A 21,690-nucleotide genomic window follows, 5' to 3' on the forward strand; every position below is an offset into this window, starting at 1 on the left:
ACTGAATCTCTTTGCACTTTCTATAGAGAGGGATAAAGCGTAGTTTAAAGAGGTAAGACTGAATTGTTTCTAATATGCTTAGTACAGCAATTGCTTTTCTTCTTCAATAAAGTTCATTAAATCTGTGGAATTTTAAGGTATTTGCAGGTGAAGGACAGAAGTTTGTATAAAGACTCAGGTAGAAATACATGCACGTGCTTTCCTCACTGCGCATTACTGCTTTGGGCTGACCCATTGCACAAACTCTTTGTCATGGATTCCCTGTGATAAGCAGGATTGCTGCTCAGTGGCTGCAGATAAGGCTAGTGATTTTATTTTGTGAGACTGTGTGCTCTGGGAGTGGAAGAGGAGTAAAAACCAGCTCTTTTCACATGTATGTTGAGGGGAGGGGAGACAGTGTTGTATGTACACTTAGAGTAATCTTGGTCAACAACATAGTCAAAAAATTATTTGTATTAATTTGGGGTTTTTACAGATATTAATAAAATATCTGTATTAATAAATGTCCTGGTCCTTAATATGTTTGTGGATGTAAAATACTAAATGCCATTTAGGAGAAGAGTGAGACAAGGACTCTGGTCCTGGATTTGTGTTGTTCCACAGGTGTTTGCATAAGTGTTTATTTGGCATTTGCAACTTCAGAAGTAGAGATAAGACAACTTTACTCAAATTCTTTGGCATATGTTGCTGTGTAAGTGTGGTATATGAGGAGAATGAAATGCTGTCACCCTGTTACAAAATTTCTTGAGCTGTTTGATCTGGTATAGGGTGAGAATTAGCCTGTGCTCTGTTAATGAGTGACAGATAGCTAAAGAGCCTCAATTTTTCACCACTTGAAGGAAGTATGGAAGGGTATGTTTTTAAAGGCTAAGGGCAAATATACAACTTACAAATATACCCTTTCCAGCTTTCACTTTTCAGAGCGAAGTTTTATCATACATTGATAGAATCACAGAATGGCTTAAGTTGAAAGGGTCTTAAAGACTACCTAGTTCCGACCCACTGCCATGGGGGGGTTGTCACATAGTAGCTTAGATTGCTCTGAGCTACATCCAGCCTGGCCTTGAGCACCTCCAGGGATGGGGCATCCACAGCTTCTCTGGGCAGTCTGTGCTGGTGCCTCACCTCTTTCTCAGTAAAGAATTTCTTTCTAACATCTAACCTAAAATTTTTCCTTTGGTTTAAAACTGTTCCCCTTTGTCCTAGCGCTATCAAACAGGTCAAAAATCAGTCTCCATCTCCCTTTGAATATCGGAAGGACACAATGAGGTCTCCTGCCTACCTACCTCAACTTTTCTTCATAGAGGAGGTGCTCCTGCCCTCCAAGCATCTTCGTGACCTTCCTCTGGACCTACTCCTACAACTCTACATGCTTTTTGTGCTGGGGCCCTCTGGCCTGGATGCAATTCTGCAGGTGGAGCCTCATGAGGGCAGAAGAGAGGAGGACAATTACCTCCATCACACTGCTGGCCAAGCCCTCTTTGACGCAGCCTAGGATACAAACACAAACTGAGTCAACAGTATAAGTTTTTCTTCTGCACTCAATGAGTTCTTCTCCCAGTCTGTATACTCACCTGGGATTGCCCTGACTCAAGTGCAACACCTTGCACTTAGCCTCGTTGAACCTCGTGCAGTTCACTTAGGCGCACTTTTCAAGCCTGTCCACGTCTCTTTGAGTAGCATCCCTTCCTTCACTTGAAAACAAGCAACCAAAACAACCCAAGACCAAAAAGAAAGAAAAATACCCTCTCTATATATATATTAAAAAAAAAAAAACAACCTACCACTCCACACTTGCCTCCCCAAAACAACCCCTCTAGCAAACCACCAAACAAACAACACCCAAACCCTCCCCAGAAGAGTGCTAACCCCCCTCAAAACCACAACTCCCCAAAAAACAGAAAACGGGTGACCTTCCACCTCCTGCTAAAAAAGCTTCTAATTCTGTCAAGAAATGAAAAGACAAAAAACTCAAGTGCCTCAAAAACTCCCCTGAAAACCCCCAATGCATAGGAACAAGTAAAAGATATCTGCCCCTCCAAGGAAAGACCAACCCCCCAGACAAATAAAAAGTACGAAAAGAATCCAGAACAAAAAAAATCCCTGAAGGCCCTAATGTACTCTCCCAACTCATCCAATGAATGGCACCCAAAATAAAAACAACCCCCAAGAACACTGCACCCCCCAAGAACAGACAAAAAGAAACCACAGCAAACATCCTTCCCCCCCCCAAAAAAAAGCAACAACCAGACAACAAACAACAAAACCAAACAAAGCCATCTTCCTTCCCACCCCCCTAACAAACAAAATAACCAACAGAAAATGCCCCACCAACCAACCCAAAAGAGTTGTGTGCCCAGCATGGGAGACATGGGGATTTTGTTCGCAAGCTTTTTGTTTTATTTCAGTGTTGTTCTTTTGGTTTATGGTGTTTTCTTTATTTTTTTTAAGGATGGGGATTTGTTTTTTTCTTTTTTGAGAGAGGCATTTTTAGGGAAGTTTCTGAGGTTTCAGGTTATTGGGGTTGTTTTTGTTTTTGTTTTTTTTTTTGGATATTCAATATTGGGATATTTCTAAGGTTGCTTTTGTCTCTGGTAGGACAGTTTTTGGATAGTTGTTTCTGAGCATTTTTCTTTCTTTTCTCATCTTTATTTTTGGGGGGGTTTTGTTTTTTCTGGGCAACATTTCTTCTCCTTAAACATCTGGCATTGAGAGTGAGCTGGACTAGGGCACAGTGTGGAGATGTCCCATACGGAACTGCTCAAGCTTCTATCCAGTTAAACTCTTACTCAACAACATACTGTGCTCTGTGGCCTCAGGCAATTCAATCCATTTTTATCCATTTCATTGTCTAAAATTGGAGAATATCCCAGGTTGCAGAGATGTTAATGATGAGATAATTGACCTTTTGAAAATCGTTTGCTAATTAGCGTAGTTTTTGCTTGCATCCTGTTTACAGCACAATAGGCAAGACTGCTTATTACTGTAGCTGAATAACTTTAAGAGAAGTTACGTGAATTAAAAATCCAAGCCAAACAAATAATGGTAGAAAGTGCTTATTAAGTGTTAGATCTCTCAAAATAGCATGTAAGGATTTTTCTTCTCTTACTTCTTCTCACTTTGCTGGCCAGGCTTTCTATTACCATTTTTTGACCATCTTGGGAAATTCAGTTTAGAGTAAGTAAATTTACTGATCAGCTTTGGAATTAATTCTTTTTCTGCTAAATTAGAAATACAAGCTACTGTGTTCTTGTGACCCTAAACAGCATGCTTTATAAATCTGAGTTTTACGTTAAATCCCCAGGGTGCAAGTTATAAAAGCCCATGGGTAGGGCTGGAACTGCTTGTGCTGGTAGTGATTCTCATCTTGAAAGCAAGATGCTAGCCTCTGTGATTTTCAGATCTGTTTCACCCAGATCACGCTAAAGCAGTATCTTCAAAGGCATATCAGATCTGCTTTCTAGGCTAGATGCTTTTGGGTCATAAGGTGCACATGGGGCTGGGACATGTTATGTAAGTGAGGAGTGAGAAATTGCTGTGGATTATAGGTTCCCCATCCTGTGAACTAGGCAGGCTACTTTTCAGTGGCAGTCTATAAAACCAGAAATGTGACTGGACAGCAATTTTGCAAAGCTTGGCTAAATGTTAGTGGTAGCAGTACAATTTTATTCTCTGACTTGAGAATGGTAAGATAGAAGGTAAGAATCTAGTGATGGATCTATGATTTTTCCTTTGAGAGCTTTGCTCGGTAAAATCTTTAAGGAAAGTATATGCTTGTGCACAGATGAGGGAGAGAAGGGCAGTTATTCAGAACTGAAATATAGCTTCTGTCATGTAAGAGGTATTTTGAAAAGAATGAGGCCTAAGCAGCAAGGTTTTGATTGGGAGCTGAGGACTTCTGAGTTATGTTTTTCTTGCATTTGGTTCTTGGCTTTACCTGGATCACTTTAGGTAATAAAACCCAGGACTTCACGTCTTTTCATTTTCTGGCTGTCAGTGCATTTCCCAAAGTGTAGCTGTTGGTGGTTTACACTTTGGGAAGCTGTGGTACCAAAGCTGCAGACCTCCTTTCACTGAAATTTTGGGTGAGATGACCTACCCTTGAAATCTGTCTTGAAGATGAGACAGCTAACGGTTAGTTTTAATTGAGTAGATGCAACTGATTCTTCATTCTGAGTCCTAACGCACATATTGGATTGAGTGCAGCATTTAGAACTCCAGGTCATCTGAAGGTGCAGCTCCAGAGTTCCAGTCTTCCTGGAGTTGTGCTTCACATTTGCTGCTGTGCCTTAACTAATACAGTGAGAATGCACAGTGCAGATGGTACTCTGTGTGTTGTGTCCTTGGTAATGGAGAGAGACAGAAACAGGAATGAGATTTTGATTCCATTTCCAAACCATTTAATTTGCTCTATATAGCCTTTTTCTCCTGGATTTTTCCGATCTGGTGTCTGTAACAATCAGTGATGGGACTCGAGTAACAGACTCAACCTTTTTTTCTTTTTCTTTTTTCTTTTTTTTTCCTGAAGAGCTATGTGTATTTCTGAAGTGCTGTGTAGATGTTAGTTAAAGTTCAGGTAACTTTGACTCCTAAGGTACAGGTTCTGACTCGGGTGCAGTATCTTTCATTGATGGATGAGTGGTGAGGGTTATGCAAGGACTTTTATGGAGCACTGAAGATTTCATGAAAGTGTGAATGACATAAACTGAAGTCTGGTTTGGTCAGAGCTTTGTTAGAATTGCCTGAAAACCTAATATTTGAATGATTTACGTTGCTGTCTTCCATTGACACACCAAGTATTTTTCACTATGCGCTCAGAGTAGCTGTTTCAGTATGTGCATTAATTTAGAAATACAGAATAATCAGCAGAAATAAGGTTGGTTTTGTTTGTTTTGAGATAGCCTTAATTCTCTTTTTTTTGAGATAGTCTGTTAATTCTCTTCATTCTAAAAGTATATCTGTATGTATATAAAGTATGTCTGATAAAGAACACTAATAATGCAGGCAGGGTGTTGTTTTTATGAGATTTTTATGATCAGAATTCCAAAAATATCCCATTTTCCATTTCTTTCTTAATACGATAGCAACTGATAGATTAGTGTGGAGCCTCTGGTTATAGTTGTCTCCTATAATGTGTCTGGCTTTACAGATTTTTGTTGTCAATCTTTGGTGGCCCTCCTCCCCCACTACTCACAAACCCCATTCCTTCTTTATGGGAAGAACACATAATCATAATCAAACGTTTTGGACCAGATATATTCAATGGTATCAGAAGTGTTCATTGCTTGGATCTGTGCTTGAGAAACTTTTTTTCCTCACTGAGGAAGACACAAATTGTGTTTGAATCACAAAGTAACAGTTTAGGTATTTTCAGGTTTAAATGAATTCATTGGGAGTCTGTGCTTAAGAACAAGAGAGAGCTGGACTGTTGGATTCGCTTGACTAATGGCTGAGACTGAAGCTTCAGTGGTGACAACGTGATTGATATCCAGCTGGTGCTGGTAGAAGTACCTTCCTTGCAGTGTGTTTACTTATTACAGATAAAATGTATAGCAGTATGGCTATTGTCTTTGGTACTTGGTGGAGCTCAAATGCTGAAATTTGGATGTCAGGGGGAAATTCTTTACAGAGAGAGTGTTGTGTTGCTGGAACAGGCTGCCCACAGAGGCTGTGGATGCCCTGTCCCTGGAGGTGTTCAGGGTCAGGTTGGATGGGGCCCTGGGCAGCCTGGTCTGGTATTAAATGTGGAGGTTGATGGCCATGCGTGGCAGGGGGGTTGGAGATTCATGATCCTTGAGGTTCCTTCCAACCCTGTGATTTTGTGTAAAATCTTTGTTTGTACACCTAACTGAATGCTCTGTACCGTTTTGTTGTAGTTTAGCAATGTATGTGATTCAGAATTGAAGAGAGCGTTTCCCATCCCACATAAGCATTTTTGCCAGTTATTTTTGTTATGTCTGAATTAGCAACTGCAAAAAAGCAACTTGATTGCTGCCTATTTCTCACATTTTTCAGGTCTAAATGTTAAACTTACATAAACAATTTTCTTCAAAAATATCTCCTCACTTGGTAATGTTTTGCAATAAGAACCTGTCTGTATAGTCTGCACTTGGGAGTTCTGTGAATTTTCTTTATTATTTTGTTAAAGGACTGTTCTAGCATGCCATTGGTCAGCAAAACAGCAAGAACAGTAATAGGAGAGATAAATGAATCCTTGAGGATACTGGGGAAGGATGTGTGAGAACAAGCTCATAATCAAATGTAAAATGAGATTCTGAGAGTAAGGGCTTGACACTTTGAATATTTCATTTTTCAGTGCCTGAGCATATAGTTGATTGTATTTCCTGATAACTCTTGTTTTTGTTTGTTCTTCAAAGAATTATCCATCCTTTGTAAAGGGATATCTATATTAAAAATAATAACAGCTTTCTGCATTAGAGTATGTCTCTTTATTAAGAAAAGCGATCTAGTTCTGGACTTTTTTAGTAGAGAAGTTGCTTGCAAATTTTAGCAACTTAATGAGATACTGCCTAGCCAGAACAAAACAAAACATTCAGCTGGAAGAGGTAAGATATGCAGTAAAATAACTTTGTACCTTTTCTTTCTGCTTGTTTTACAGGCTTCAGGGATTCATGTGTCTGATCTGCTGTAGTTAATTTTAGCTAAGGTCTCTTTCTCAGAAATTTCTCTCCTGTTCTCCTTCTGTAGTACTTGCAGACTTCTCCTGGGTTGTGTCAGTAGCTAAATTCTGCAGCAGAGAGTTTTATAGCAAGTGGGACTTGCTGGGTGGGGCATTTTGGTGAGTTGTTTCCTGTTCTTGGACTGAATGGGCAGTGCCTGCTCTAAATTACCTGCTTGCTGCTTTTGCCAAGAACATCAATCTTCGCTTACTATTTATTTTGCTTCATGAGCCTTCCTTTGGGATGGGCAGCGTTCTGGGGCCCAATCTGAATGGGGGTCTTCATGCTTTACGGCTGCCTGCCACAGTCATATAAGTAGCTGTTGTCCACGTGGCTGGTCTTCATGCCCGTCTGCACAAAGCAGGGCAACTTTCACCTCTCACTCAAAAATCCACTTTGCCACAGTATTTTACATTTAACGCTCTGAGAGGATCTCTCTTTAACACAGAAATGTCTTAAAATTTATCTAGCTGCTTCAACTTTTCAAACTGCATGTTATTTAAAAGAAGTTAAAAACAACGTGATTAAGCACTGTGCGTGCCTGATACCAAATGTGCATTACATGAATTCTTTTGGGCAGCTCTTGCAAAGGGAGATCTGTCCGTGTTCACTCGCTCCAAACCTGCCTTCAGGAAGCTGCCCCAAGTGGGGGATCAGAGCAGGCAGCGTGCCAAGGACTTGAGTTTCAGACAGTTTGGCACACACTGAAAGCTTGTTCTTTCCTGTGTTAAGCCGTGGGCAGATGTCCATTAAGAATGATGAGGCAAAATTTATATGAAAGCCTTGTAAAATGCCCTTTTTTTAATGCTCTTTCTCGAGAAGTTTTGTGTGGGTGTGTATTTTTTTCTAAATTTACAAACCCTGGCTTTTGCCCTTGTCCGGTAGAGCCTGCTCACCCACCCTTTTCCGTTTCCAGGCGGATTGCTTTTCTGTTATTTCAGTTCTGTAACTTTCTCCAGCACTGTCCTGTTTGGCTTATTGTGAAGGGCTCGCAGTAACCCTTTCAGTGCTGCTGCCATCTTCCCCTTCAACCAGGACTGGCTGTTGCATTTTAAAAAATATACATGAATGATCTCCTCTTAGAAGTAAATTGAAAACATCTCAAGTTATGGCTTTTTGTTTGTATACAGGGAATATAATGTGGCTTTTGTTTGTATGTTGAGCATTGTGCAAACCTCGCACGGGATTTCTTATTCAATGCTAGATCAAAACCCCCACTGAAATGGGATTTCTTAACTGCTTTGCCAAAGAAGTGCTTTAAGCTGAGGCAGCGCTATCTGTATGTGCAAAGTTAGTTAACAGAACTTGGGTAAAATGTTTATTTCCAACTCTGTCTCAGAGTCAGCTTTCGTCTTAGCAAAGGTTGTTTCCTTCTTCGCTGTCTATTCAACATCAGTTGATACTTGCTTCTTTCTTTAACATTAGTATTTGAAGTAACCCTGAATTAGCTGAGCAGTCAAAATGAGCCTGTTTGGCTTGCTGTTTGTTGCCTCAATGATGTATAAATTAATGGAGTGTTGCAGGTATATAATCAGGCCAGAAACATTGACTCAAACCTATTTCTTCTAACAGTTGCACATTTCACTGATAATCTCAGAAATTAACCTGGCTGGTCCTTAGGTGCAAATTATGACAGTAGAAGACAGCTAAACATAAGGTTGGCAGGTCTTTTCCACAAGAGATGGGGTAAGTTATTCTCTTCAACAGTGGGCTGTGCTCCCAATCCAAACACGGTTTTTCAAAACTGGTGAGTGGAATGAGTCCAGGATGCACGTACAAAGTGACTGTCCGTGCTGTAGTAGTAGATCTAACACCTGTGGAAAAAGTTGTTCCTCTGAAAAATAGGGTACGTATGGGCATACTGTCTTCTCTCTTTCCCGACCAGATGTGGAGAACTGAGGTTACTAGTGAGTGTTTCTTTTTAGATATAGAAAGATGTTTCATTCATATGCAAAACGTTCCCTGGATGAATAATTAAGCTCTGAGTGTACTGTAATCCTTTCCAAGTAGTAGAGGGCTAGCTGTTCTCTTCTGTACCCAGCTTTTTATTTGACATGTACATTTCCTTACTAAATGGAGTGTTTTTTTTGTTTTTTTTTTTTATAGTGGTTGAAGCACATCTTTTAATGCTCTTTTCAAAGTAGCAAGTGGCTGGGAGACGGCTGAACACAGTAAATCATCCATACTAATTTCTTCTACCTAAAGAACTGTATTTGAGCTAACTTTCAGAACAACTGGGCCAAATGGTCCTGTTGAAATTCCCCTCAGAAGCAGAGTAGTAATGGGATGAATGTTTAGCCTGGGAACAAATAACCTGTGATAAAGTTTATATATGCTGCTCAGGGAGAGGAGTAAAGGAGAAGTGGGCTGTCAGAATGCTTTATTTGTTATAAAGATATTTTCCTTCCTCCCATATATTTTCACCACAGTAACGATGATTCAGCTTGTGCGTGCTCTCTGGAATGTGTGCATACAAAGAGAGGAGAAAAGTATTTCGTTAGATGCACCTAATTGAAAATACTCTAGAAAATGGTGTGTCTAGCATACTGCTTCACCGTGGAGTTGCTGATTTTGGCAAGACTGTTGTCCTTGTTTTCATGTTAACTTAAAATAAGGGTATTTTTCATCTTTGTTTACAAAGCACGTTTCTCCAGAAAAGCTCTCTGAAGCAGAATTTGTTTCTGCAGCAGTGTGTTGGCAAGTACACTTTTGCTGTGTTTCTGTGGTAAGTGCTTTTGTCTATGATAGCGTTTTGGGATCCCAGCATCAATGTGGCTGGCTCAGGCTCTGATTGGACAATTTATATTTAGTTGCTGGTTTCCTATAATAGTTTTCAGATGGAGATGTTAAAGAACACATACCCTTGTGCTGCTGTAATCCCTGAAAGAGCATGAGGGAGTGTAAAAGGAGAGAAGGAAAAAAAAAAAGCATTGATATGTTTGGGTAGAAGCAGTTTGGGAAAAGCAGCAGCTGCTTACAGCAATGGAATGCTGAATTTTCATTTTAAGAAACGAGGTAGCCAGGAAAAACAAAATGCTCATAAAATCAGTGTCTCTGTCTTTGGGTTTTGCATCCAGACAGGAGCTTAAAAAAAGAAAGCTGAGGAGAAATCATTCTTTAATTTAAAAAGTTGTGATCTGGCAGTTTACAATAGCACTCAACTGAGATCAAGTAATAGATAGTAGGTAACACCTCACGGTAACTCCTGCATTCTGTAGTGCTAGTGCACTTCCAATGCAAATCAGTGTGCATCCAGAAACCAGTGCTATATATGCTTTACCTTTTGAGTTCACTTAAGACTGAAGACATGCCAGGTTTGCTTTGAGTCTGGGTTTAAGATTTTCCTTAGACTTTTTTGCTTCCAAGAAGAAAATTAACTTGAAGTTTTGAGTTGACTTTTAAGCTTGCTTGTAATTTAGAAAAGATTTTTACATAAACTTTTTGATTTATTAATTATGATGGTGTTATCTCTCTGAATTGTTAATGAAATCATCCCAGTTTTCTCGCTAAGCTTCTCAGAACATCTCTACTTCATCCAGCACTGGCAGGTGGTACCTGCAGGCACCAGACTTTGAGCTCTTCAACCAACTGAACCTTGGCTGCTGAGGGACAGCAGGACATAGCCACACAACACAAAAGATCAGGTCCCAGTGCCAGCAGCACGTGGGCAAGATCTCTTCAAAGCTGCTGGCTGAGAGCAGAAGTAATTCTTTTCATGATGTATAGTAGAAGCAGAGTGCTGCTATCACTGCGGTAACATATTGCATCTCCTTGCAGTTCTGGACAGTATAATTTTTTGGGAAAAAAGTAGAAAGCATGCTGTAGTCTGCTTGGCTTGAGCTCGTGTGCCTCATGTGGCTGCACAGCACTTTTAATTCTTTAATGGCAGCAAATCATAGAAAGCCAGAGTTGGATGAGACCCATAAAGGTCACTATTTAATCTCTAGCTCTGGAGCAAGACCATCTCAAGGGCCTACAATAATCAAGACTCTGTATCTGTTCCTGTGCTGAGAAAACAAACAAAATGTGCAATGCTAACCTGTTTTATTTCTTGCTTAATTCAAGTCCCTGTGTTATACACAGAGCAGGAAGAACATTTTGTTTCCTTTCTCCTTATAGCAGTTTTTCATTCTTGGGAGACATTATGTTGTTTTTCCTCCATTTTCTCATCTTTGAGGTGGATAATCTTCATGTTGGTGGAACTGGACTCCATCTAATCCTACATCTGCCTTTACCTAGGGGTGCAGAGGATCAGGTGTGATACTCCAGTTGAGGCCTGATAAGTGCTTAGAACTATTTTATATCTGACAATTAACATACTTGCACAGTTCACTCATTCCCCTTTTAGCAGCAGTATGACACTATTGATTTCTTCAGCCTGTAATCCCTTGTAACCTTGTTTTCTTTCAGCCTTTGTGTTCTGATCAGTTTCTCTGTTGGTATAGTTCAATACACTTACAAATAAATCAGTCTGCCTTCCTTTTAGGCTGCCTTTAACTGTTCAATTTGCAAATGGGAAATCTGAAAGGACAACAGCAAAAGCAGGACCAGGTTGAAAACGCAGTTAAACATAGCATTTTTAGTTATTTGGACTGTTAAAATAGTGGGGTAGATGTTGATTTGCTCGCAGCAAATGGTCAGTGATCATCTGCAGTACTTTTTGCTCTGTGTGGTAAATCCATCGTTTGGGTCCAGGTGTTCAGGCTCACAGCTGTCAGGAAATGGTGGGCTGAACAGGAAAGGATGCAGTGCAACCTGATGGCTGGCAGCACAAGCTGTGATCTGTGCAGGGCTGCCTGCATGGGACTGGACTGCCGGCTGTATTTTTCGCTGCAGTTTTGTTTGACTTCAGAGCTGCCTGGTTCTAACTTTCTGTGAGGAGAAGAAGCCCTTAACTCCAAATGGTGTATCCTTGTCCACATGTGTAGATTCCAATTTGATATTACATTGGAGGAAGAAAAAAAAAAAGTGAGGGTAGTGATGAATAACCGAGTGGTAACCATAGCAGGGCTCATGAGAAGGAGGGAATTTATCTGAAGCAGCTTTCAAACTGATTAGAAGAAAAGCAGCTCACCAAGAAAACGGTTTTCTACGAGATTTATTCTTGCAAAGGCAGGGTGTGGTTACGGTACTTTGTACTAAAAAAAAAAAAGAAGCCGTTCTCCACGATTTTGTGCTCCTTTTTCTCAGTGGGATCGGAGATGCTGTGGGGGTGTGCTGGGGCTGCTTTACACCTCCAGCCTCTCGCTGGGCTGCGGGCAGCTTCCTCTGGCTTCCTGCTAATTGGCTTCACTGGTGGTTTCTCATTGTTCCTTGCTGATGACTCAGAGAACAGGAAAGAGATCTCCTGATTAACAAAAAGCATAGCCACCAAACAGGTGCCTGCATTCTGCTCTAGCAAAGGACAAACCTCCTCAGTCTGGATTTCTTCTTAAGATTCTTATCTGCGAGTATGAGGCTCAAGAGGAATGGTTCATACACACTGATCGGGTAAGAAAGAACCTGCATCCTCTTTCAGATCCTGATCATTAAAATGCACAAATACGGAAGCCTTGATTTTTTTCCTTCCCGCAATAGGATTTGTGAAATAACAACCAAGCATTCTATTTCAAAAATAACAGAGGATCCCTGCATGTGAAATGTGTAGCTTATTTAGCTTGTGTTCTTCAGTGTGTTATTAGATGTGCTGTTGAGGAGTCTGTGTTTGATGGGGGAAGGCTGGAGCTGCCTGTGTGTGAAAATGAGGTGCATCTCATCTCACAGAGGGAAGGAAGGTCCAGCTCAGCAGAGCCATCAAAGCATTAGAAGCTGTGTGGTTCCTGAAGAGACGAGTGGTGATTATTTTAAGTGTTTGTCAGCAAGTAGCCCATGCTTTCGGTAAAAGCAAGGGTGACACTCATTAAATGTGATAGATACTCCTGTGATAGGGAATACAGGTACATTGATTTTTAGTTTTGAGTGCTTAAAATTACTCCAAGATAACAATATGAGCTTTGTTTCTTAAAACTTCTCTCTGATAGCTGTTAAATCAGTAACAGAGGATGTACCATTCTTGTAAAGAACATAAGTAGATATTTCTTGTGTAAATAAACTGTTTTGTAACAACTGAAACCAAAGACTTTTAAGGTGAAAACACTTCTTTAATATAATTGCACTTGATTTTACTTACGCAGATGCTTTGTATGTCGTGACATGATGTGGGTTTTATTCTTCAGCACAGCATACCAGAGCTGAAGAGAACTTGCACTTCCACGTCGCTGTTAACGCTGTTAATGCCTGGCGGTGACTTGGCAAATGAAGAAAGTTGTTAGTCCTGGAGTGTCATTTTCCTCTGCTGCTTTAAACAGTCTGTAATGAGTAAGCACGGTGATAAATGCTCCGTGGTGCAATTGGCTTAGTGCTTCATCCTCAAGAAGCCACGCTGTGTTCCAGAGCCCAGCATGGAGGTCAGCACACAAGTACCTGATGCCCTGAAACTCACAACCTGTTGCACTGTTGTTTGATGGCCTCTGCACAAGAGTGAGGGACAGATGTGCAAGCTGATCAGATTAGAATTGTTTGCTAATGGTGACCAGCCAGTCTGTGCTGATTTTGCATCAAGTAGCTTGCAGAAGGCCAATTAGGTTGGCAAAGCAACAGTTCTTTATATGCTTAAACTTGATTTTTAAGAAAATAGAAGCAAATGTTAGGGTTTTTTTTCAACAATAGTCTAGATGCTAACATTTTCTATCTAACTATCTACCTTTTTTTATAACTGTAGTAAGTTCCACTACCTGACTGCATGCAGACCTAATTAAAAGTTTCCATCCTGCAGGATTTGGTTTTAAGCTGTAAGATGAGCCTGTCTCTTCTCAGTAGGACTGAATTTGTAGTAGAAAGAAGTTAAGCAATATATTGGTGTTGATGGTTTTATTATTATTGTTTTGTGTTGGCACAGGTTTTTGACCCTTAGATTATCTGAGTTTAGAGAATCAGTTAAGAAATGTTTCTGAAATGCAAAATTTAGTTGATAGTATTTACGCAAAATGAGTTTCTTTAGGTTTTAGCTGCACCTGGGAAGCAGTCTTTAATTGATTTGAGGTTTATTAAAAATGAATGCATGCATGGCATAAAACTGGAATTAAATTGTGCAGGATCACCCTGTGCATCTGTTTTGCACCTTGTTCTAACTTGCAGGATGCTGCACAATCATTTCAAGGAATTTCACTTGTTGTGGCCCAGTGCATACCTGGCATTATGTTTTATGGCAATCATATAACTGGAAGTGTTGTATTACAGCGAGTAAAAACCAGCAGCACCCAAATGTTTGCATGAAAAAAGAAGCTTCAACGGTGAGTTTGTGGGATGCTTCAGTATTATCTGATTCTAACATGCTGATGTGCTCTGCTCTATTAAACAGCAGATGCTGAGGAATGAATTTCTCTAATTAAAGAAATTCCTTTTATGTTTATCTCTTGCCTAGATAGTTTAATAATGCAAGGCAGTGCAAAAAAGTTCAAATATGTTTTCCTGTTCAGCCTCAGCTTTTGGCATGTCAGCAGAAAGGCTTGTTTTGATCTTTAGGGCTTTTGTTTGGGACAGCATGTTCCTCTTGCCAGGTGGAGCAGCACCCTGTCACACAGGTCACACCAGGCGATGGGGAGCTCAGTGGTTTGGAATGCTGCAGGACAAATACAAGCTACTGCTGCAGCAGGTAGCTGCACATGGCAGGAACGTGGTTGTAGTGGGATTACTGTTCACAATATAGCACGTAAGGGCTGCTGGCTTCTGTTACTGAAAGAAGAAAAAAAAAAAAAGCAAGTATTTGGTATAGCCAAATGAGAGTAATTTGAAGTGATCGGCATGGTCAAAGATGAATTTCCCATGTGTACTGTGAATCAGACAAGGTAATTTTAAATTGCATGTTTAATAATGTTAAATATCAAAAGTTGTGTTTTGTCCTACTCTGTCAAATGTGACCAGATTTGAGCTTTTCCTAGTTGCTAGGAAATATGATGCTTGTATTTTGGATGAGGCAAGCAAGTGGATGTTTGATTGGAGAATCTCAGTCCCCAAGTAAAAGGGTTGTGTGAAAATTTATGCATCTTTTGCAGTAAAGGGTGTTCACTTCTCATAGTTATGCATTCAGAAATCTGGTAGAGAGGAAAGTTGGAGATGTTGGAGAGGATCCAGAGGAGGGCCACAAAGATGATCGAGGGCTGGAGCACCTTCCCTGTGAAGACAGGCTGAGGGAGCTGGGCTTGTCCAGCCTGAAGAAAAGAAGGCTGTGAGGAGGCCTCCTTGCAGCATTCAAGTATTTAAAAGGGGATTATAAAAAGGAGGGTAATCAACTCTTTACAAGAGTAGACAGTGTTAAGACAAAGGGGAAATGGATTTAAGCTCAAGGAGGGTTTAGATTTTTAAGCCCAAGAAGGTTTAGATTGGATGTCGGGGTAAGTTCTTCACAGAGGGAGTGGAAAAGTGCTGGCACAAGCTGTCCAGAGAGGCTGTGGATGCCCTGTCGCTGGAGGTGTTCAAGACAAGGTTGGATGGCAGCCTATCTAGATCCAGATATGGAGGTTGGTGGTGGCCCTGCCTATAGCAGGGGAGTTGGAACTTGATGATCCCTGAGATCCCTTCCAACCCAGGCCATTCTATGAAAGTGTGAAATGCTGTGTTTGCAGCTAGCTTCAGTGCCAGCATTGCTGAGAACTGCTTGCTTAAATTTATGGGTAGGTTTGCATTCAGCTTATAATATCAGGATCTGAGAAGTTACATAGCCTGGCATCTCCCTCCCCCTGCACAGTGCTGTCTTGGCTCCTTCTGAAAATACTTTGAGTCTTTAAAAAAAAAAAAAAAAAAAAAAAAATCAGGATGAGAACAGAACCATGGAGATAATGCATTTCTATCAGGACTGTGTTGTCTTGAAGGTGACGATGAATGTCAGAAATAACTGATGCCTTGAAACAAATTTGAATTGGACAGGGAAAAAATATTTAGGAATATTGTACTCATTAATGGTGTTCAGCTGACTGATAAAATATTGTTGGCTCCAAGATCTGTTTCCTCTGCTCTGAGCCACTGATGTAAACTAACGACTCTTGATTTTGAGCCAACTACTGAAATTGAAAAAGAATTTATTTTTCTTGTATGCTCCCTTCTCATAATGACGCAAAACTAACCAGGGAGGAAAAAAAAATTCATCTTGTATTTCTTTTGCCCAAATATGTAGAAATAAGGACATAGTAAGTGTACTTCAGAAAACTTTTTTTAATAAAGCATCATTGCAACTGCAGAAAAAGCAGTATTAAAGGACGTGACAAACGGTTTGTGAAAGACTGCTAAAATAGCTCATCTGACAAACAGAAGTAGTATGAACACCCAAATATCTTATCTGAGGAGAAGCAGCTGTTTGTTTTACGAGCCTCCCAGACTACCACTGTTTCTACACTTAAAAAAGGGAATATTTAAGGGTAGTCATACAGACTTATCCTTGGAAAGCGCAGCAAACGCTTTGTCAGCATAAGGCCAAAAATGTGGATCAACCACCTCAGTTTTTGTTGAATTGGGAACTCATTTTTGGTGAGTCGTCTTTAGAATGTTGCATGATCAGCCACGACTCATGCTCCAGTCACTGCAGAGTTTGCTCTTCTACTTGCTGAAGTCAGGAGCGATTCTACTTGCATTGCAATAGCAAGTCAATGGCATACATCATCACCTTCAGAAAGGGGGCTGCTTTTACAAGCATTGTGGTTATTGCTTTTGTAAGTTATCCTCTACTCCTCTGGCTGTTCTGGTAGCGTTTGTCCCGAAATGTAAGATTTATCACCTCATATGTTTTTCTTGGGATTTTTTTTTTTGCATGTACAAGTGGGCAAAAGTAGTCAAAGCACATTTATTTTCATTAATGTATGCATAAAGATTTAAACTGTAGGCCTTATATGGTGAAAGTGTTATAAACTCAATGTTTCTAAATAGAAGATTTCATTAGAACTTGCATTGTGAGTCACTGTTGTTATATTAATGGAGCTGTTCCCAAATATGGATTTGGAACTGAGCCTTCTTTATGGTGAATGCTGCAGATGACCAAGGAAACTATACCTTGAAATAAAATGCAAAACAGTCTTAAGGTGACCTCTTGATCAACCTGTTGTCTGGATTGGTGAAGCATGTGTAGTGTAGACAGGTATTGTAATGCGGTTCTGGAATGGAAATACTTCATGTTAGATACTATAGCAGGAAAAATCGTTGGTTTTATGTGGAAAAAACGTTTAAGGAGAAACAATCTCAAGCTAAAGTATAGCAAGATACTCATTTTAATAATCATAGAATCAGAATGGCTTGGTTGGAAGGGGACCCTTAAGATCATCTAGTTCCAACCCCCTGCTGCAGGCAGGGACACCTCACTCTAGACCAGGTTGCTCAAAGCCCCATGTGGCCTGGCCTTGAACATCTCCAGGCAGTGGGCATCCACAGCTTCTCTGGGCAACCTGTTCCGGTGTCTCACCACTCTCAAAGTAAAGAATTTCTTCCTAATATCTAGTCTAAAGCTCCCCTCTTCCAGTTTAAAACTGTTTCCCCTTGACCGTGTTGCTACATGCTTTAAAAAGTCCCTGCCTAGCTTTCCTGTAGACCTTCTTCAAGTACTGGAAGGCCACTACAAGGTACCCCCAGAGCCTTCTCTACTCCAGGCTGAGGAACCCCAGCTCTCTCAGCCTGTCCCCATAGGGGAGGTGCTCCACCCTCTGACCATCCTCATGGCCCTCCTCTGGACCTGCTCCAACAGCTCCATGCCCTCCTTCTGTTGGGGATCCCAGAGCTGGATGCAGTACTTCAGGTGGGGTCTCACAAGAGTAGATTAGAGGAGCAGAATCATCTCACTTGAGGTGAACAGTCCTCATCAATTAGTTTCCTGCTGGTTGAAATATTTAGGTCTATTAATCTGTAGATGTGTCATTCCCATAGATTATCTGTGTGTAGCAACTAACACCTCTAGTACAGAAACAAAAATTTAGTTCAGAGTACAGAATGTGCTCTCCCAGCTCTCATGTGTATATTCTCCAACTTCTTTTTCCTGGTAGTGTATATACTAATTGGAAATGCCTCACCTTTTGATATAAAACAATGTTGTGGCACAAATTCAAGGAAGCTGTCATCCTTGTTTTTATACAGAATCTCAAGTTGTGATAAATGCTCATGTTAGAATTTGAGCGTGACAAAGAGGTTGTGACATTAACAACCTTGGGCCAGTACGGGATCCACAAAATACATAATTGACACTTAACCTTTAAAAAAGAAAAAAAAAATTGGCACCTTCCATATTTTTCTAACATCTCTTAATGAAAGTAAACAGCCTTGTAGAGTCATAGAATCTTTTAGTTGGAAGGGACCCTTAAAGGCTGGTCCAATTCCTCTGCAGTGAGCAGGGACACCTACAATAGATCGGGTGCTCAGATCCCTGTCCTGGCTGACCTTGAATGTCCCTCCAGGGACATGGTTTTCACCACCTCTCTGTGCAACCTATGCCAGTGCTTTACCACCCTTACTGTAAAAAAAAACTTCTTCCTTGTATCCAATCTAAACTTCCTTTCTTTTAGTTTGAAACAATCTCCCCATATCCTGTCACAACAGAGCCTGCTAAAGAGAATTGTAGAATCATAGAAAGACTTGGGTTTGGAAGGGACCTCAAGGATCACCAAGCTCCAACCCCGCTGCTGCAGGCTTGGCCACCAACCTCCATATCTCTAGTACTGCAGCAGGCTGCCCAGGGCCCCATCCAACCTGGCCTTGAACACCTCCAGGGACAGAGCAACCACAACCTCTATGGGCAGCCTGGTCCAGCATCTCACCACTCTTGGTAAAAAAAAACAAACAAAACTTCCCCCAGTATCCAACCTAAATCTTCTCTCCCTCAACGTAAAAACCATTTGCCCTTGTCCAGCCGTTATCTACCTTTGTAAAGAGTTGAGAGTCTGTCTCCTTCCTTCTTACAGCCCTTTCCCCCTTTAGATACTGAAAAGCTACTGCTATCAGGTCTCCCCAGAGCCTTCTCTTCTGCAGGCTGCAGAGCCCCAGCTCTCTCAGCCTGTCCTGTTAGGAGAGGCGTTCCATCTAGGAACATAGAGCATGGTCAGGGCTTATAATGAAGGCTGTATGTACTTGCAGCAAGAAGCGTCCACTGAAAGTAGCCATATAATTTATCTATTCTACACCAGAACTATTAAAATCTTTTATAGCCTATTAATAATAATTAGGGTCTGTAAATTAACTCCAAACTTTTATACTAGTTACTGTGTAATGCAGATCCAATAGCTTGAGCACAAAGGCAGTTTATTTCTGCTTTTTTCCTCTGAGATGCTCTAACTACTAGAGCTTTTAGCTGGGATATGAATGTGAGATTGTAATGAACAAATGTGTTTAATATAGCCATTTTAATAGCTTTTTCGGTGAATTCAAGCTTTCCCCTACAATACAATGGGAGCTTGTTTCCCTCCTTTAAATGCTGTCAAACCATACCTGCTATAATGATGATGTAAGTTGAGGTTTCTGTACTCCATAGCTATATTAAGGAGATTTTTTTTAAAAGTATGGTCTGCTCCAAAGCGAAGAAAGAAAACCAAAGCAAATCTTGGTAATCACTTTTTTGAAATCTTTTAGTCCCAAAGCTCTGTCCTGCCAGCTATGCTGGATGAAACATCATTCATCTCACTTTACTGCTAGCTCAGCTAAAGGAAAATGTGGATTCTTTATGATGTGTGGGAGAGAGCAGCAGCAATGCTAAGGGATGCTAAAGATGAAGCATATGCATTGGCAGGAGAGATTGTAATACTGAATGTTAGGTAGCTGACAGCATCACACTGTCATTGCATGTGTCAGTTTTTATTGGCTTGGAGCTTTATTTAATTTCATGGCAGTCTTAAAGCTGCATTACCCCAAAGAGATGAGCTCATTCTTTTTGCAGACAAGTCTTTGCTTTCCTAGTCAGTTTTAATTGTAAATGTATTCTTGATATAGTAACATTGGAGTTTTCTGAGGAGAGCTGAGTCTTTCTGTTATCATCACTTGATTTTTGTGGAGTTTGTGAGAAAGCTTTTGTAGTGATTGGTACTCAGAGAGAAAGAGGAACTTTACTTTACTCACCTTTAAAGAGAAACTACCGCATTTAAATATTTTCATCAAGGTTAAGTGCTGTTTTCTGTAATATGCTCAGTATTCTCACAGTATGTAAGATTATTTAAAAATATCTTTCAGCTCTGAAAAAAAACACCTGTCTGATCTCAATGAACAGAAAGTGAAGCAGCTGCTCAGCAACTGAAAGAAATTAGATTCTTCTTTTTGCAGGTTCATTCCATCTTTTGGCCAATGTTAATTGATTTCTTAGTGGTTGGAATATTCTTTTTGAGGGAAATTGACTCTCATCCATGCTAAGCTGATTGAATGCTCAGTGCTTTGTGTGAAGGTAGATAACTTACTGAACTTAATGTGTGTGATGCAGTAGCTGAGGAGAGAGAGCTTCAGTGGAGGTCAGCTGGAGATGAGAGCTGTGTCTTAGTTTGCACAGAGACCAAGGTCTCTAGAGGTACCAAGCAAAAGCTGCAGAACTTTGCTTTTATGTTAACCAAGTCACCAAGGGAGCATTTCTTTTGCTGGTGCTGATCGTAGCGACCACGTATTTTATGAGGGACCTTTCTCTTTGTGTTCTAGAACATGGTTTTAAAAAACACTATTTGCTGAACCCAGAGAGTGGTGGTAAATGGAGTCACATCCAGCTGGTAACCGGTCACAGGTGGAGTTCCTTAGGAGTCAGTGCTGGGGCTTGTTCTGTTCTATCTCTTTATTGACAACCTGGATGAGGGCATTGAGTGCACACTCGGTAAGTTTGCAGATGACACCAGGGTGGGAAGGAAGTGTCGATCTGCCTGGAGGTAGAAAGGCCCTACAGAGGGTGCTGGACAAGCTGGATGGCTGGGCTGAGGCCAATTAGATGGAGTTCAACAAGTTCAAGGTGCTGGGTCCTGCACTTTGGTCACAACAACCCCAAGCAATACCACAGGCTTTGGGCAGAATGACTGGAAGGCTGTGTAGATGAAACAGTCCTGGAGGTGTTGATTGATGCTCAGCTTAACGTGAGCCAGCACTGTGCCCAGGTGGCCAAGAAGGCCGATGGCATCCTGGCTTGTATCAGAAGCAAAATTGCCAGCGGGAACAGAGCGGTGATCATCCCTCTGTATTTAGCACTGGTGAGGCTGCACCTTGAGCAGCCTCGTTGCAAGAAAGACATTGAGGCCCTGGAGTTTGTCCAGAGAAGGGCAATGAAGCTGGTGAGGGGTCTGGAGCACAGGCCTTATGAAGAGAAGCTGAAGGAGCTGGGATTGTTCAGTCTGGAGAAGAGGAGGCTCGGGGCTGACCTTATTGCTCTGTATAACTACCTGAAAGGAAGTTGCAAGCAAGGCAGGAGTCAGCCTCTTCTCCCATGTAGCTAGCAATAGGACTAGAGTAAATGGCCAGGGGAGGTTCAGGTTGGACATTAAGAAGCATTTCTTCTCTGAGAGAGTGGTGAGACGCTGGCGTGGGCTGCCCAGAGAGGTGGTGGAGTCACTGTCCCTGGAGGTGTTCAAGAAATGTTTAGATGTTGTACTGAGTGGGAAATATGTACTTTTAGTGGGAAATATTGGTGATATGTGGACAATTGGATTGGATGATCTTAGAGGTTCTTTCCAACTTTGGTGATTCTAGGTCTGTAGCACCTCCTTCATGGAAGAGTTTTGTTTCCTTCCTGTCATCCATCACAGCTTGGATTGATAGATGAATATATGGAAGGTTTGTAGGCTTAGAGAAGTTCTCATGACCTGAAAGTTATCCTTGGGCAGGTTTATGTAGCTATGTTCAAGCTCTGAGGTATGAAATGCCTTCCGGAGAAGACCATGAACTCTGAAACTAATGCCAGTGTCCTTCTGAAGGTGACATGGAAGCCAAGAGTAGTGCAGGATTGTTCCACACATGACCCTGTGCTGTGATGCCAGATGTGGTT

The 21,690-nt window shown here is 41.0% G+C and overlaps 1 protein-coding gene across 3 annotated transcripts in view; it reads left to right on the plus strand.

The window, feature by feature from the left end:
- MOB2 (MOB kinase activator 2) overlaps positions 1–21,690 on the plus strand; it is a 110,723-nt gene that overhangs the window by 45,285 nt on the left and 43,748 nt on the right. Inside the window, exon 1 of one of the 3 annotated variants that reach the window (XM_052696779.1) lies at positions 12,035–12,170. The exons of the other annotated variants lie outside the window; for them this stretch is intronic. Coding sequence (XP_052552739.1) covers positions 12,133–12,170 — 38 coding nt within the window. The 5' untranslated portion in view covers positions 12,035–12,132. Of the gene's footprint in view, positions 1–12,034; positions 12,171–21,690 lie in introns of those variants that run through there. 3 annotated transcript variants of the gene reach the window in all.

This window comes from Tympanuchus pallidicinctus, unplaced genomic scaffold, assembly GCF_026119805.1.
Source record: "Tympanuchus pallidicinctus isolate F22 unplaced genomic scaffold, pur_lepc_1.0 scaffold3, whole genome shotgun sequence".
Lineage (NCBI taxonomy): Eukaryota > Metazoa > Chordata > Aves > Galliformes > Phasianidae > Tympanuchus > Tympanuchus pallidicinctus.